Consider the following 18,531-nt stretch of genomic DNA (forward strand, 5'->3'; position numbering starts at 1 on the left):
TACGCCGTCAGCCATTTCTACAATATCAGGGAGAAGGAGCTCCGGGCCATCGAAACAACAAGCCCGGTCCGAGTTATAGAATCTGCGATGGACATGACCTTAACGGTAAAGTGCCCCCTTCTTTTAAGGCTTTAACACTCACACGCCGCCTTTTTCCTTCCAGTTTGTTAATTTATCATTCTTTTCTTGCAGGGCATGGCTGCCGCATACAGAGGCATTGTTAGGACCAAGGCCCAGCTCGAGGGTTTGGAAGCTGATCGCCAGACCGCCCTCCAGGAGTCTCAGGAGGCGAGAGACGCGCTGGCGGCCTCTAAAGCCGAGCTAGAGAAGATCCGCTCCGAGAACCAAGAGCTTAAAAACTCCCTGGCCGCATCGCGGGCATATCTTGAGGTGGCGAAGGCCGAAGCCCAGGCCTCCCAGGCCACCCTGAAAGCCGAGCGGGTCGTCTCGGAGCAGTCCTTACAAGACCTGTTCTATCACTGTTGGTCCCACAATCCGGACGCGGACTTTTCTTTCATGCCGCCGGACCTCTGGGCATTCTTGTTGCCGCAGCTCCAAGCACGCCTAAATAAGGAGGTTCCTCCATCGGAGACTGGAGAGGCCTCTGTCGCGGCGGAGCAGGATGAGACCGCGACCTCCAAAGGGCCAACTGATGGGGCTTAGGACACTTCTCGTTTAAGTATTTTGAACTCTCTTTCTATTGTAATTCTATTTTTTATGTGAGGCGTTTCCACCTCGAGACAATTTGCTCAGCCAGGTTGACATATATATATTTTTATGCATCTGGTTACAATTCATCTCTTTATTTTTATGAACTTAGTTCGAGTTAACTTTATCCGTATCCCGGGCTCTTTAAAGAAGAACCGCGTTCAACAAATTTTAGTTCACTTCTAAGTTTTCTGACCTGGTTAAGACCAGGAACTTATTTTGAAAAACTTAGTTCGCGTCAACTTTTATCTGTATCCCGGGCTCTTTAAAGAAGAACCACGGTCAACAAATTTTAGTTAACTTCTAAGTTTTGTGACCTGGTTAAGACCAGGAACTTATTTTGAAAAACTTAGTTCGCGTCAACTTTTATCCGTATCCCGGGCTCTTTAAAGAAGAACCACGGTCAACAAATTTTAGTTAACTTCTAAGTTTTGCGACCTGGTTAAGACCAGGAACTTATTTTGAAAAACTTAGTTCGCGTCAACTTTTATCCGTATCCCGGGCTCTTTAAAGAAGAACCACGGTCAACAAATTTTAGTTAACTTCTAAGTTTGGTGACCTGGTTAAGACCAGGATAGGACTTAGTTTGTGATAACTCTTATCCGTAGATAAAAATTAACACCTAAGTCGTTAAGGAGACCTGGTTATATCCAGGTACCATATGCCCCCCAAGTAACTGGGAAAGGGTCTTTCGTGGTTACTTTAAAATTACACTTGCAAATAACGAGAAACATTTGATTTTTATTTATACATGGAAGGTGACCTTCTAGGCCTTACAAATGGCTCATTGATAGTATTTCTTTAGGTGGATAGCATTCCAAGCCCGCGGGACCGCCCCTCCACCAAGTCGAGCTAACTTATAAGTTCCCTCTTTGATGACTTCGATGACCTGGTATGTGTTAACCCAAGATATGTTTCCAAGAGGGGGGGTGAATTGGAAATTTAAACTAATTTCGGAAATTTAAAACTTAATATGCCAAATTATGCAATAAATCAAATTTATCAAGCAAAAGCAAATAATATGGCAATCAAATAGATATAGCAAATAATTAAACTTGTAATGTAAAGAGTTGAAGGTTAAGAAATCGCAAACTCTCGAATTTTACAAGGTTCGGTAGAACTAAGCCACCTACGTCCTTGGTCTTCAAAGCTAAGGACCTAGCTTTGAGTTCAACTATCGAGCCAAGTTAGCGGGCTTGACTAACCCTTACAACCGGGAATTTTTCACCAAGGTATTTCCAAACCTCTTACAATAGTTTTCCACCACCAAGGACTATCAACCTCTTTTTCGGATTGTTGAAGTGCCAATCTCACTCTAACCGGGTTGTTTACAAAACCGGTGCCAACCTCACCTCAATCTCAATATGGGAATGTGTTTGATATTACAAGCAAAAATCACTCTAGAAGTATGATAATACAATGAGAAACCTAGAGTGATTAGCAAGCACACTTAGAAGAAATAAATACAAATTTTGGCTCAAGTGTGTGAATATGTGTTTGGATGAGTAAACTTTGAAAGCTCTTTGAAATCAATGGATTTGGTTTGGTATATGTAATAAATGCTCAGCCAACCACCAATTTGAAGAAAAAAACGAGTTTATATAGAGTTTGGGAAAAAACTAGCCGTTTATAGCCGTTAGGAGTTAATTTTCGAACCTGTCTGCCGCGAACCGGAAGTCCGGATGAGGGAACCGGAATTCCGGTTGGAAGCAACCGGAATTCCGGTTGCCCATCCGGAATTCCGGATGGCAAACAGAGAGCAAAATCAGTTTTAAGCCTATTTTCCCATTTTTCAATTCTTTATAACTTTTAGCTCGTTTATCCGATTTCAAAAATTCTAATTGCGTTACGACCGTATCGGGATGTATTTTCTTAAAAGTGAATTTAGGATAATTATTTCTCATTTTAAAAAATCACCATTTTTTAGTGCGTGAGTGAGCCAAATTCTATACTTATGACTTAAAGTATACTTGCAATCACTTTACAAGACTAAGAAATGAAGTTAAACCTTTATCTTGAGTTTCTTGAGTCTTGAAGTCCAATTCGGGTCGTTTCCGGAAAACTTGGTAAAATGACCATTTTGCCCTTGGTCATAATTTTGACTTTGAAGTGCTAATTCACTTTAGTTTTTGCTACAAAATCAACAAATCATTAGTAACAAATAATAATCAAATATTTGTTAATCATCAAAACAAGGAGACTTAAGAGTTTGGGCAACAATCTCCCCCTTTTTGATGATATCAAATATTTGATTATTTTACAAGGGAAAGAATATATTTTTAAATATGAATATTGGATTAGCTCCCCCTTAATGTGTGCAAGGATAAAAGAAATTTACCTTTTAGTTTTACTTTGCATGATTTTGTAAACTCCCCCTCAATATATCACTTAAGTTCAAATAACATTGTTAGTCTTAGATATTGAGGTTTTGCCAAATATTAAAAAATAATCCTATCACTTCTCCCCCTTTTGATTCATCAAAAAGGATGGCAAAGGAATTCACAAAATAAATTATAAACAAACATAGATTAAATAGTTTAAGCATTCATACATAAGGCATAAAACCATGCAAACACATAAGTACATAGAAAAATAAAATAAAACATAAAGGAATGCAAGACTAGAAAAACATGCAAATGCCTATGATGGTGGCCCCCCAAACCGCCTTATGTAGGCCCTCATCTCCTCCATTTCATTACGAACATCTTGGAAGCCTTGTGCCATGTCACTCCGCAGGTTGGTAAATTGAGTGTTCATGTCGGTGTGAAGACGAGCAAAGGCTTCCTCAAGGTTGAGTTGAGATGCTTGAGGCATTGGAGCTTCTTCTTCATCGGCTTGCTCCTCGTCTTCACTTTCGCTTGCGGGTAGTCCAAAGCTCTCCTCTTCTTCACTTTCGTCGCCTACTTCAAGGCCCTCTTGCCTTCTTTGGCCTCTTTTGGGAGTGAAGACCCACTTATTGTTGATAAGAGCATACCCTAAGCTTGTGAAAGATTTAGGACCGAGCTTATCCCCTTCGGTAGGACCAACCGTCTTTTCACCCGAGATGGGAACTCCTAAGAGAGGTAGGAGGTAGCTAAGGAGAAAGCCAAATGGGAGGGACTTAACCATGTTGGGTTTATTCACATCAACAATAAATCGAAGAATAAGATGCCCTAGGTTGATTCGTGCTTTTTTGGTGAGGATAAGGTATAAAATGAATATATCGATGTTGTTGACCTCATCCTTATGACCACTTCTAGGAGCAAGATTGTTGATGATAAAAAGTTGGAGAATTTTGGCTTCTAAAGTAAGATTGTGAAACTTTGGTTTGATGAAAATGGGGCCTTCTCCACAAAGGACTCTAGAACACTCATTCATAGCAAAAAGTTCATCATTCTTAAGAGTGGTTTTTGGTTCTAGCAAGAGTCCCTCATTTGGTGCTCCTAGCAAGTTATTGAGAGATTCTACATTAAGTTCAAAGGGGACATCTCCAATAGTGCCTCTAACTCCTAGGGGTGCATGGTTAGGTTTGATGCAAGCATAGAAGGCTCTAACCAACCTAGGGTACATGGGTGTCTTAATATTGATAAATGATTTCCACCCTAACATTTCAAAGTGATAACTGAATTTGACACAAGCTAGGCTTGGAAGGTCACAAAACTTACCTTTGATAATAGGCCTAGAGGAGAAAGCTTCATGGAACCTATTGAAGTCCTCTTGGTTGTAGAAGAGAGTGGGTTCATTTCTGCCTTTAGCCCTTTTCTCCCTGATTTGTTCAGCATTAAGAACCCTCTTGCTCTTCCTTGGGTTGGATGATGAGGCCATTGAAGGGAAAACAAGAAAAGAAAGAGAGTTTTGGAGAGAAATGGATGATGAAGTGAGGGTTTGAGGGAGTGATTTTTGAGAGGAAAGAGAGAGGAGGCTTGTATTTTAGGGTGTAGAGTCAGAATGGGGAAAAAGAGTCGTGGGTAGGGTTTTTATTTTGAACAAAATGCATTTAAAAAAGGCAAAAAAAAACTGAAGGGCTGCTGTCAGGCGCCAACCGGAATTCCGGTTGGTCTGTGCACAGCCAACCGGAATTCCGGTTGGTGCACCAGCCCAGCCCACTTTTCGAAAAAGTGCCCAAAAACTTTGTTTTTAACCCAATTGACTCCAAACTTTTTCTAACACCTAAAATATGAGAAAATGAACATGCTCAAACAAGAAAATCTGAAAAATGTTGAAAAATGACGATTTACGGTAAGTTTTAAAAAAGAATTCAAGAAAGCCAAAAACCTACCAAAAACGAAATCTGTTCAACCAAATTGAAAAATTATTTTTCCAGAAGTTTAAGAATATTAAATATGAGGTGTGTGAAGTGACGGAATCGAAAAATATTGAAAATTGAGAATTTTGGGTAGATTTTTCGAAAAATGCCTTAAAAGGCCTTGAAAAGGAGAAATCTACCAAAAATGAGTTGTATGCATCCAAATCGAAAAATTCTTTTTGCAACACCTCAATAATGTTAAATGTGAGATGAGGGAAGTTACGGTTTTGAAAAATGATGAAAATTGAGCATTTTGGGTAGATTTTTCGAAAAATGCCTTAAAAAGGCCTTGAAAAGTAGAAGTCTACCAAAAATGAGTTTCATGCAACCAAATCGAAAAATTCTTTTTGCAATAGTTCAAATATGTTAAATGTGAGGTGCTCAAACTGACGGATTTGAAAAATGTTGAAAATTGAGTAAGTTTGGCGAAAAACACTCATTTAGGCAAAAACTAACAAATTTTCAATACTTAGCATACCTAAAAATTGTTCAAAGAGTAATTCAAGCATAGAAACCCTATAGGCATACTAGATAGACTTATTTAGACAAGTTTAAACACATAAACACATATACTAGGCACATATGCAAAAATTCACATATTTACTCAATCAAAAATGAGTTCAAAGTTCACCAAAGATTCATATCATGACCTATAATTTGTTATCCTCAAAGACATATATCTAATAGGTCAAGTGTTATAAGATTTTGCTTATTTATGCATAGAATCATATTATAGTGAGAGTATACATGCATAAGTAAGTAAGGAGAGATATGATATTCAAGTAGCTAGTAAACCTTAAATTTCATTTATGTTGGTCATTCCTAGCTCTCTTCTAATAAAACTAAATCTCTCATCACTAAGAGGCTTGGTGAAAATATCCGCTAGTTGGAAATTGGTGCTCACAAAATCTAGCATAATGTCTCCTCTTTGGATATGGTCTCTAAGGAAGTGGTGCCTTATATCAATATGCTTGGCTCTAGAATGCAAGATTGGATTCTTAGAGAGGTTAATGGCACTAGTATTGTCACACTTTATGGGTGTACATTCAAAATCAACATCAAAATCCTTAAGAGTTTGTTTCATCCAAAGTATTTGAGCACAACAACTACCGGCGGCTATGTATTCGGCTTCAGTTGTGGATAGGGCTACCGAGTTTTGTTTCTTGCTAAACCATGACACTAAAGAGTTTCCTAGAAAGTGACATGTTCCACTAGTACTTTTCCTATCCGACTTACAACCGGCAAAGTCCGCATCCGAGTAACTAATGATTTCAAAGTTTGAGTTCTTGGGATACCAAAGTCCTAGATTCATTGTGCCTATCAAGTATCTAAAGATTCTCTTAACGGCACTTAAGTGGGATTCCTTGGGACATGATTGATACCTAGCACATAGACCAACACTAAACAAAATATCGGGTCTACTAGCGGTTAAATATAATAATGAGCCAATCATACCTCGATACTTGGTGATGTCAACATCCTTACCACTTTCATCCTTGTCCATCTTTATGGAGGTGCTCATAGGGGTTTTCATGGACTTTGCATTGGCCAAGTCAAACTTTTGAAGTAGATCCTTGATATACTTGGATTGACTTATGAAGATTCCATTCTTTTGTTGCTTTATTTGAAGTCCAAGGAAAAAGTTGAGCTCTCCCATCATGCTCATCTCGAATTCACTATGCATACACTTTGAAAATTCTTCACAAAGAACATCATTAGTAGCACCAAAAATAATATCATCAACATAGATTTGTACTATAATAATGTCTTTTGATTTTCTTTTAATAAAAAGTGTATTATCCGCTTTTCCCATTGAAAAACCATTTGAGATAAGAAAAGTGCTTAAACGATCATACCAAGCTCTAGGAGCTTGCTTTAAACCATATAATGCTTTCTTTAATTTGTAAACATGGTTAGGGTGTTTGTGATCTTGAAAACCGGGGGGTTGAGAGACATAAACCTCTTCCATAATGTATCCATTTAAGAAAGCGCTTTTGACATCCATTTGATACAAGACAAAATTCTTGTGGCATGCAAAAGCTAATAACATTCTTATGGACTCAAGTCTTGCTACCGGGGCAAAGGTCTCCTCATAATCAATTCCTTCTTCTTGATTGTAACCTTGGGCCACTAATCTAGCCTTGTTACGCACAATGACCCCATGCTCATCTACCTTATTTCTATAGACCCATTTTGTTCCAATCACCGATTGGTGTGACGGTCTTGGAACTAACTCCCAAACATCATTTCTAATAAATTGATTTATTTCTTCTTGCATAGCTAGAAGCCAAGATTCATCGAACTCGGCCTCTTTAAAATTCTTTGGTTCAATTTGAGAAATAAAAGCAATGAAATTACATAAGTTTCTAAGGGAGCTTCTAGTTGTGACTCCTTGTGAAGGATCACCTAGAATTTGGTCTATAGGATGAGCACTTTTGAACTTCCACTCATGAGGGAGGTTAGAATCCATACCTTTGCTTTCATTTACCTTTTCCTCGGGTAGTTCCTCTTTGGGAGTTTGTGATGGAGCGTTAGATGATTCTCCAATGTCAAGCTTTTGAACCTCTTCTCCCAAACCTACAACATCATCATCTACACTTTTGCTTGTAGGAGGGTTAGACTCATCAAATGCAACATGAATAGATTCTTCAACAACATTAGTTCTTTTGTTATAAATTCTATAAGCTTTACTATGTGTTGAATAACCTATAAAAATTCCAACATCGGATTTTGCATCAAATTTTCCAAGGTTGTCCTTGGTGTTCAAAATATAGCATTTACATCCAAAAACTCTAAAATATCCAATGTTGGGTTTTCTCCCTTTCCAAAGCTCATAAGGGGTTTTATTCATGTTAGGCCTAATGAAAACACGGTTCAAAATATAACAAGAAGTATTAACGGCCTCGGCCCAAAAATATTTAGGTAATGAGATTTCATTGAGCATTGACCTAGCCATTTCTTGAATTGTTCTATTCTTCCTTTCGACAACTCCATTTTGTTGTGGAGTTCTTGGAGCCGAAAAGTTATGGTTAAAACCATGTTCATCACAAAACAATTCTAAAGCATCATTGTCAAACTCTCCACCATGATCACTCCTAATGGAGGTGATTGAATACCCTTTTTCATTTTGCACACTCTTACAAAATTTAACTAGATTTTCCAAAACATCATTTTTGAGTTTCAAAAATATAACCCATGTAAATCTAGAAAAATCATCAACAATCACAAATGCATAGTATTTACCACCTAGACTAGCAATTCTTGAAGGACCAAATAAATCAATATGAAGCAATTGCAAAGGTCTAGAGGTTGAAATCTCTTTCTTGGAATGAAAAGATGTTTTAATTTGTTTTCCAAATTGGCATGCATCACAAAGTTTATCTTTAACAAAAGGAATAGACGGCAAACCAACAACAAGATCTTTTCTAACCAACTTTGAAATAGAATCCATACTAGCATGTCCTAATCTTCTATGCCACAACCAAGAATTATCATTCATAACGGTCAAACATTTATTTTTGCTATCAAAGGAATCAACATCAATAACATAAACATTATCCTTCCTTTCTCCAACAAAAATAACTTCATTGGTTGAAGCATTTTCAATGGAGCATTTTGAGGATTCAAAAACAACACGAAAATCTTTATCACATAGTTGACTAATACTAAGTAAATTATGTTTAAGGTTATCAACAAGAAGCACATTTTTAATACATGGAGAGTATATGTTACCGATATCACCAATGCCCAAGATTTTTCCTTTTGAATTGTCTCCAAAAGTGACAAAGCCACTTTCCTTGCTCTTAAAACTCGAAAATCTTGATGGGTCACCGGTCATATGCTTGGAACAACCACTATCCAAGAACCACAAGCTTTTGCTCTTCCTTGTTGATTCCTACAAAAATAAAATCATTTGTTGGCCTTTGGTACCCAAACAACTTTGGGTCCTTTCTTGTTAGTTTTGGAACCCTTTGGTACCCATTTGGTCTTGCCTAGATATGCATATCTCTTTACATGACAATATGAAATAGTATGACCATCTTGGTTACAATATGTGCATGTAAAGTGTGGTAGGCTAGTTGGTTTTACAAAGAAGTTTCTCAAAAATTTTTGTTTCCTACTAGGATCATATCCAATACCACTTTTTTTAAAACCACAAGATTGACTCCCTAGCATAAGTTCATAGCCTTCTTTACCTTTTGTAAAAGTATATATGTCATTCTTAAGGCTTTTTATGTTATCATGCAATTTTCCAATTTCTTTCTTATAAGAGGAGCAAGTAGTACATTGAGATTTAGTTAAGAGTTCTTTTTCATTTAATTTCAAAATCTCAATTTCTTTTAATAGCATGTTGGTCTTTTCTCTAAGAGTTTGGTTTTTAACAAGCAATTTTCCAAAATCATTAAATAGATCCTTAAATGAACTAGACAACTCATCATATGGTATTTCTAAGTTATCATCATCATTTTCACTATCATAATCACTTTGGCTAGAAATGCTTACCCCATCATCAAGAGCCATCATGCACATGTTAGCTACTTCATTCTTCTCCTCATTGTCGGAGTCCTCCTCATCACTATTGAGCCAATCCGCCAACATTGCCCTTCCTTTGTATTTATTTTTCTTTCTCATTGGGCAATCCATCTTCATGTGACCGGGCTTCTTGCATTCGAAGCAAATTGGTGGATCATCTTTGCTCCTTCTTTCTTTTTCTTTTGAATCACTTCCTCTTTGTGGCTTCTTCCCAAAGTTCTTCTTGAATTTCATGAACTTTTTGTACTTCTTTGTGAAGAGTGCCAAGTCCTCCATGTCGCTACACATGCTATCCTCATCGTCCTCACTAATGGCACGGGAGGAGGAAGACTTGAATGCAATAGTCTTCTTTTTCTTCTCAACTTCCTCTTCATCTTGTGCACTCATGAAAATTTCATGGTTCATGAGTGAACCAATTAGTTCTTCCAAGGGAAGTGTTGAAAGATCCTTGGCTTCTTGAATGGCAATCACTTTGCCTTGATAGGCTTTGGTGAGGCTTCTCAAAATCTTGGTCACCATCTCCTTTTGTGAAAGTACCTTGCCAAGAGAATTCAAACCATTAGTGATAGTAGTAAAACGAGTATACATGTTAGCAATAGTTTCATCCGCTTTCATCTTAAAGTTCTCATATTGAGTAGAATAAATTTGAATTTTAGTTTCCTTCATAGCATTTGTTCCTTGATGAGTGACTTCAAGCATTTTCCACATATCATGAGCGGTAGAGGCTTGTTCAATATTTTTGAACACATCTCTATCCAAACCACATATAAGTGCATATTTAGCTTTAGCATTCTTAGAAAGCATTTTCTTATCTTCTTCGTCATATGCCTCATATGTCTTAATAACTTCTACACCATTAATGACATGTTTAGGAATGTAAGGACCATTAGACACTATATGCCACAAATCATAATCAATAGATTGAAGATATGTTTCCATCCTAATTTTCCAATAGGGAAAGTCTACTCCATTAAAGAATGGTGCTCTAGTTGTGCTTAGACCTTCTAACATGTTATTTTGTGAATTACTTGGAAACGCCATGCTCTAGATTGTAAAATCTAATCAATTAAATGAGCCCTAGCTCTGATACCAATTGTTAACCCAAGATATGTTTCCAAGAGGGGGGGTGAATTGGAAATTTAAACTAATTTCGGAAATTTAAAACTTAATATGCCAAATTATGCAATAAATCAAATTTATCAAGCAAAAGCAAATAATATGGCAATCAAATAGATATAGCAAATAATTAAACTTGTAATGTAAAGAGTTGAAGGTTAAGAAATCGCAAACTCTCGAATTTTACAAGGTTCGGTAGAACTAAGCCACCTACGTCCTTGGTCTTCAAAGCTAAGGACCTAGCTTTGAGTTCAACTATCGAGCCAAGTTAGCGGGCTTGACTAACCCTTACAACCGGGAATTTTTCACCAAGGTATTTCCAAACCTCTTACAATAGTTTTCCACCACCAAGGACTATCAACCTCTTTTTCGGATTGTTGAAGTGCCAATCTCACTCTAACCGGGTTGTTTACAAAACCGGTGCCAACCTCACCTCAATCTCAATATGGGAATGTGTTTGATATTACAAGCAAAAATCACTCTAGAAGTATGATAATACAATGAGAAACCTAGAGTGATTAGCAAGCACACTTAGAAGAAATAAATACAAATTTTGGCTCAAGTGTGTGAATATGTGTTTGGATGAGTAAACTTTGAAAGCTCTTTGAAATCAATGGATTTGGTTTGGTATATGTAATAAATGCTCAGCCAACCACCAATTTGAAGAAAAAAACGAGTTTATATAGAGTTTGGGAAAAAACTAGCCGTTTATAGCCGTTAGGAGTTAATTTTCGAACCTGTCTGCCGCGAACCGGAAGTCCGGATGAGGGAACCGGAATTCCGGTTGGAAGCAACCGGAATTCCGGTTGCCCATCCGGAATTCCGGATGGCAAACAGAGAGCAAAATCAGTTTTAAGCCTATTTTCCCATTTTTCAATTCTTTATAACTTTTAGCTCGTTTATCCGATTTCAAAAATTCCAATTGCGTTACGACCGTATCGGGATGTATTTTCTTAAAAGTGAATTTAGGATAATTATTTCTCATTTTAAAAAATCACCATTTTTTAGTGCGTGAGTGAGCCAAATTCTATACTTATGACTTAAAGTATACTTGCAATCACTTTACAAGACTAAGAAATGAAGTTAAACCTTTATCTTGAGTTTCTTGAGTCTTGAAGTCCAATTCGGGTCGTTTCCGGAAAACTTGGTAAAATGACCATTTTGCCCTTGGTCATAATTTTGACTTTGAAGTGCTAATTGACTTTAGTTTTTGCTACAAAATCAACAAATCATTAGTAACAAATAATAATCAAATATTTGTTAATCATCAAAACAAGGAGACTTAAGAGTTTGGGCAACAGTATGGTCCTTCCCAGCTTGGTCCCAAAACCCCATCTTTGGGATCTTTCCCGGCCAGGAAAACTCTCCTCAAGACCAAATCACCGACGCTAAAGGCACATCTTTTGACCTTAGTGTTGAAGTAGCGAGTGATTTTCTGTTGATAATGGGCGAGCTGGAGTTGTGAATCCTCTCGCCTTTCATCCACTAAGTCTAAGGAGTGGCATAGGAGCTCGTGGTTCCCGTCTTGGTCGTAGGACCGGACCCTGTGTGACAGGACCTTCACCTCCACGGGGAGGACTGCTTCACTTCCAAAGGTTAGGGAGAAAGGAGTGTGACCCGTGGGAGTCCGATGTGAGGTCCTATAGGCCCACAGAACTTGGGGAGCTGTTCTGGCCAGATCCCCTTTGCCTCATCTAGCCTCTTCTTGAGGCTTGCCTTCAGAGTTTTATTGACAGCCTCGACCTGGCCGTTCGCCTGGGGATAGGCCACGGACGAGAAGCTTTTCACAATTCCGTGCCTCTCGCAAAATTTGGTGAACAGATCGCTGTCAAATTGAGTACCATTGTCGGAGACGATCTTTTTAGGTAGGCCAAATCGACATACGATGCTTTTAACCACGAAGTCTAGCACCTTTTTCGATGTTATTGTCGCCAACGGTTCTGCTTCGGCCCACTTGGTGAAGTAGTCAATGGCTACCACGGCGTAACGGACCCCGCCCTTTCCGGTGGGCAGGGCGCCTATTAGATCTATCCCCCAAATGGCGAAGGGCCAGGGAGACGAAATCATTTTTAGCTCGGTCGAAGGAGCTCGGGCAACCGCAGCGAACCGCTGACACTTGTTGCACTTTTTTACATATGAGATCGAGTCTTTGGACAGAGTCGGCCAGTAATAACCCTGTCGGAGGATCTTCAAGGCCAGGCTTTGCCCCCCAGTGTGATCTCCGCAGAATCCGTCATGAACTTCTTGCAGGATGGCCTTCGCTTCACTTGGAAGAACGTACCGGAGGAGAGGTAAGGAATGCCCACGTCGGTACAACACCCCCTCGACTAGCGTATACCTCGGAGCTTAATAAAGGACTCGTCGTGCGTCGTTGCGCCCTTCGGGTAACTTACCCTCGACGAGATACTCAATAAGGGGAGTCATCCAGGTCGGCCTGATGTCAATCATTTCAATATCTGCTCGATCTCCATCTATGCTAGGTTTCTCCAAGAACTCAACTGGCACCAACCCCAGGGTTTCTGTCTCTCCCGAGGTGGCGAGCTTGGCGAGAGCATCTGCGTTGGCGTTCTGCTCCCGAGGTATCTGTTCGATCGACCCCCGCCCAAACGTAGACATTTCGGACTTTACCTTTGCCAAATAGGCGGCCATCTTGGGACCCCGCGCCTGATACTCGCCTAGAACCTGATTCACCACGAGCTGGGAGTCGCTGAAGCATTGGACAGAGCTCGCCTTTAGCTCGCTAGCTATCCTAAGCCCAGCTAACAAGGCCTCATACTCTGCCTCGTTGTTAGATGCCTTGAACCCAAACCTTAGCGCCGAGTGGAATCTATGCCCCTCTGGGGATATCAGAATGATTCCGGCCCCGGAGCCGTTCTCGTTAGATGAGCCATCAACGAAGATCTTCCACGATGAACCTGAGGAGGCGAGCTGATGTGAGTCTTCTGACGGGATCTCATGGAATCCCGCGCATTCTGCCACGAAGTCGGCCAAGGCTTGACTTTTTATGGTAGTTCGGGGAGTATAGAAAATCTCGAACTGACTGAGTTCGACCGCCCACTTTAGCAAGCGTCCTGAGGCTTCAGGCTTTTGCAAAACCTGCCTTAGAGGCTGATCGGTCATGACGTGTACAGAGTGGGAATGGAAGTATGGCCTGAGTTTTCGCGAGGCCGTGATTAGGCAGAACGCCAGTTTTTCCATCAATGGGTACCTTGACTCAGCTCTGAGGAGTCTCTCGCTGATGTAATAAACCGGTTTCTGAGTCTGGTCCTCTTCTCGCACCAGAACGGCACTAGCTGCGTCCTCAGTTACGGCCATGTAGAGGAAAAGAGGTTCTCCTACCTTGGGCTTTGACAGCACAGGTGGTTCAGCCAGGTGCGCTTTTAGGTCGAGGAATGTGCCTTCGCATTCTACTATCCATTCGAACTTCTTGTTTCCCCGGAGCAGGTTGTAGAAGGGTAAGCACTTATCGGTCGATTTGGAAATGAACCGGTTCAGTGCTGCCACTCTTCCTGTGAGGCCTTGGACATCTTTCCGCGGCCTGGGGGAAGGAAGCTCGAGCAGTGACCTGATCTTGTCGGGGTTTGCCTCGATTCCTCGGGTATTGACTATGAAACCCAAGAACTTCCCCGATGCGACACCGAAAGTGCACTTCTGAGGATTGAGCCTCATGCCATATTCTCGCAGTATGTTAAAGCATTCTTCCAGATCGGTGACATGGTTGCTGGCAATCTTAGACTTGACAAGCATATCATCAACGTACACTTCCATGTTTTTCCCGATCTGGTTCGCGAACATTCTGTTTACTAGCCTTTGGTAGTTAGCTCCGGCGTTCTTCAGACCGAACGGCATGACCTTATAGCAATAGACATTAGTCGGGGTCATGAAGCTGGTATGATCCTGGTCTGCTGGATTCATCGCGATCTGATTGTAGCCCGAGTACGCGTCCATGAAGGACATAAGCTCGTGCCCCGCCGTGGCATCAACTAGCTGATCAATCCTTGGCAATGGAAAGCAATCCTTGGGGCAGGCTTTATTCAGGTCGGAAAAGTCGATACAGGTCCGCCACTTCCCATTGGGCTTTGGAACTAACACGGGATTGGCAACCCAAATAGGAAATTTGGCTTCGCGGATAAAGCCACATTTTTTTAGCCGGGCCACTTCTTCTTCAAGGGCTTCGGCTCGGGTTGTCCCTAAACGCCTCTGCTTTTGAGACTTGGCAGGGACGCTTTTGTCTAGGTGGAGCGTGTGCATGATTACGCTCGGACTGATCCCTATCATGTCCTCGTGCGACCAGGCGAATACGTCCAGGTTCTTCTTCAGAAACGCAGTTAGCTCCGCCTTTCTTCCATCGCAGAGGTTCTTTCCGAGCTTAACCGTCCGTGACGGGTTTTGTTCATCGATGCTTGCCTCCTCGAGCTCTTCAATAGCTTGGAGCTCGGACCTGTCCTCGCCTACTCGGGGGTCAATGTCCTCCCTTAGGGCGAGCTCTTCGCCTTCGTAAATCTGAGGTTTTTCAATCTCGGGTGCCGCCTTGGGTCCCCGAGATTCCTCTTCATCCTGAACGGCCATCGTCACCTGCCCGGGTATAGATTTTCCCTTCATGGAAATGCTGTAGCATTCCCTGGCAGCGAGCTGATCGCCCTTGATAGTGCAGATCCCTGTCGGAGTAGGAAATTTCATGGCGAGGTGCCGGACGGAAGTGATAGCCTCGAAAGCAATGAGCGTAGGTCGGCCCAAAATGGCGTTGTAAGCAGCGGAGCAGTCAATGACTACGAATTCGAGTAGTTTGGATACTGTTCGGGACTCGTCTCCAAGGGTGATCACTAGCTCAATCGTCCCTATCGCTGCTGACCCTTCTCCTGAAAAACCATACAGCATCATCGAGGTTGCCTTAAGCTCGGAGACGGTCAGACCCATTTTTTCTAAGGTGGACCGGAATAGGAGGTTCACCGAGCTCCCATTGTCCACCAACACTCTCCTTACTCTCCGGTTGGCGAGCTGGACTGCTACAACCAAGGGATCGTTATGAGGGAATTGGACATGGCTTGCGTCTTCCTCCGCGAAGATAATCGGTTGTTTCTCTAATCTTTGTTGTTTTGATTGACGCTGTTCCGGGATGAACTCCACTCCATTGTGGGCCTTCAACTCATTCACATACCTCTTCTGGGCGCCTCTACTCGTGCCAGCCATGTGTGGTCCTCCAGAGATGGTGGAAATCTCTCCCTCGACCACGGGGGGAAGGACGTCCTGATCTACCCGAGGTCCAGGTTGACTGGCTGGGATCTCCGGAGCGGGTCGACTTGTCGGGACCCTGTTCCGCGAGTATTGTGCCAACGGACCTGCTCGGATGAGAGTCTCAATTTCATCTTTGAGGTGCCTGCAGTCGTCGGTATTGTGCCCGACGTCGTTATGAAAACGGAAGAATTTGGAAGCGTCTCTCTTTCCCTTAGGGTGTTTTATTGGCTCCGGCCTTTTCCAGGGGACTCGCGTAGCGTTGGCCAGGAAAATATTCTCTCTGGTCTGGGTGAGCTCGGTATACGTTGTGAACACGGGCTTGAATTTATCCACGGACTTATTCTTCTTTTGACCGTGCTGGCTGTTTTCACCATTTCCTTTTCTTTTTCCGCCACCGGGCTGGTTACTCCGCGTGACGTCGGGAGTCGCCACTACGATCTCTGTTCCCGTCCCAGTGGGCTTCTCGAGGACCTGGCTGGTCCCTGCGGCTGAAGCTTCAGCTTCTTCCAAGTTTATCCACTCTTGGGCTCTGTTAAGGAATTCACTAACCGAGCTGACCCCCCTCCTTTGAATATCCTTCCACAGATCTCCGCCGACTAGGATCCCGGTCCTCATAGCCATGAGTTTGGAGCTGTCGTCGGCGTCTCTGGCTCGAGCAGCGACATTTGCAAATCTGCTCAAGTAGGCTTTTAGCGTCTCCCCAGGTTGCTGTCTCACGTTAGCTAGGGAGTCGGCCTGGACCCTGGCGGCCTGAGAGGCGCGGAATGCCCTCTTGAAGTCAGCCAAAAAGGTCTTCCAGGAGCTGATTGACTGCCTTTTACTTTGCTTGAACCACTGCCTGGCAGGTCCAGTTAGGGTGGAAGGAAAGATCAAGCAACGAAGCTCTGGTCCGATGTTATGAGCCATCATTAGGGTGTTGAACATCCCTAAGTGGTCAGATGGGTCTCCATCCCCGTTGAACTTTGACAAGTGAGGCATACGAAAGCCAGAAGGGTATGCCGTTGCTGCTATATTGGGGGCGAAGAGTTCCATCTCATCCCCTAAATCATATTCGTCTTTTTCTTTCTCCGACAGGAGCTTCTTCATCAGCTCCTCCATCTGAGTTAAGCGCTCTAGGGTTTTGTCCTGAGATCCTGGGTTATTCCGGGGCTGTTCAACAGCTTCGGACCCGTTGTACATATTAGGCGGGTTGTTGACCCTCCTATCTTGAGATAGGTCATTTGGGGCATCCCCGCCGTTACGTACTTCGGATCGGACCCCAACTGAGCGGGCCTAGCTACCATCCCTAACTCGATCCTCTCTGTGAGAGTTGAGGCGATCTCGAAGGTCGCCTCCCTGGGTAGTATGGTGACTTTGTGCTGAACTTAGCCGCTGGCGCAGGTCTCCTCCCGAAAGATCACTCCGTGCACTACCGATCTAGTGACTCCTGCTGGACAAACTCGGAGTGCGTCTTTGGCGGCCATGACCTGATCCTTCCTCCGGCACCCTGCCGCGCCAGGAGGGTCCAGCTGACGGCGGGCCCCTCCTGCTATTCCCGTAGGTCGGGATGTCTCGGATGGGCTGAGGAGACGGATATCTGATGGGAGAAGGAGGATGCCTGACCGGAGAGGCGATCCTAGTGCCGTCAGGACGGACTAAATTAGGTGGGGGCCTCTCGGCCCTGCCAACTTGCTGGTTTCGCGCTGGGCGAGCTGGACGAGGAACTGGACGTTCTTTGGGGACGGGCTGACGTCTCCGGATCTCCTCGGCCCACCTTTGGGAACTCCCTCGATCTCTTCTGGGCGTCCTCGAGGAAGGCTGAGAGCTAGGGGTTGACGTCCTAACCGAACGGATGTACTGCTGCTGTTCGGTCCGAGGCATTTCCCTGAAGTTCGCCTCCTGATGGTGTGGTGAAGGGGTGGAGTTGGCTGCAGGGAGTCTACCCGAACGGCTATGCCTGGATCGATTACTCCGGCGAGACTTAGGAGCCTCGCCTTGCCTTTCTCCAACGTTACCGTTGGTTGTGAGAGGGGGTAGTCGACTCAGAATATCCTGGATTTGCTGACCAGCTGCTGCTAGCTGGCTCCTCAGCTGAGCATTCTCCATCTCCACCGCAGTGTAATAACATGGATTCGGATTAGGCGGCCGGGGCGCTGAACTACCAGTGTCGTCTTGGCCCGCCGGCTGCTTCCCTGGCCTCTGCTGGACTTCAGGAACTTGCTCATCAGGGAGGGCAACATGGCGGGCCTCCGGCCCATCATGCTGTTCTGTCTCGCTGCCATGTTTGGATCGAGTGGTCACCATAGCTGTATGTTTGTGGTAGTACTAATCGGACTTGCTCTCAATGAAAGCACCAAACTGTTGACGCGGTTCTTCGGCAACAGATAATTAAGAGAAGAAGAGAAAGAGATTAGTACTAAAAGTAGAACCGTCACAGATAGGAAATCTTTGGGGAAAGAACTAGGTGACTCGAGACACGTTTTTAAGTGGTTCGAAGGTTAAAATCCTTCTACTCCACTAGTCAGTATTATTGATATTGACTAGGTAATTGGTTTACAAAGTATATAGTTCTTCAAAGACTATTTTTTCCAACCCCTATCAACTCCCAGGGTCTCCATATTTATAGGAGAAGGCACCTGGAAGTTGGTAGGGAGGTCATCCCGTGACCTTACCAT

At 42.8% G+C, this 18,531-nt stretch overlaps 1 protein-coding gene across 1 annotated transcript; it reads right to left on the minus strand.

The window, feature by feature from the left end:
- Window positions 1–5,371: 5,371 nt before the first annotated feature.
- Window positions 5,372–10,960, minus strand: LOC133796219 (uncharacterized). Its single transcript, XM_062233695.1, has 3 exons — window positions 9,923–10,960; window positions 7,617–8,855; window positions 5,372–7,061 (listed from the first exon to the last, which is right to left on the minus strand). The coding sequence occupies exons 1-3, from the start codon at window positions 10,565–10,567 to the stop codon at window positions 5,790–5,792; spliced, it is 3,156 nt and encodes a 1,051-aa protein (XP_062089679.1). The 5' UTR covers window positions 10,568–10,960; the 3' UTR covers window positions 5,372–5,789.
- Between the last annotated feature and the right edge of the window lie 7,571 nt (window positions 10,961–18,531).

This window comes from Humulus lupulus, chromosome 8 (genome assembly GCF_963169125.1).
Source record: "Humulus lupulus chromosome 8, drHumLupu1.1, whole genome shotgun sequence".
In the NCBI taxonomy this organism is placed as follows: Eukaryota; Viridiplantae; Streptophyta; class Magnoliopsida; order Rosales; family Cannabaceae; genus Humulus; species Humulus lupulus.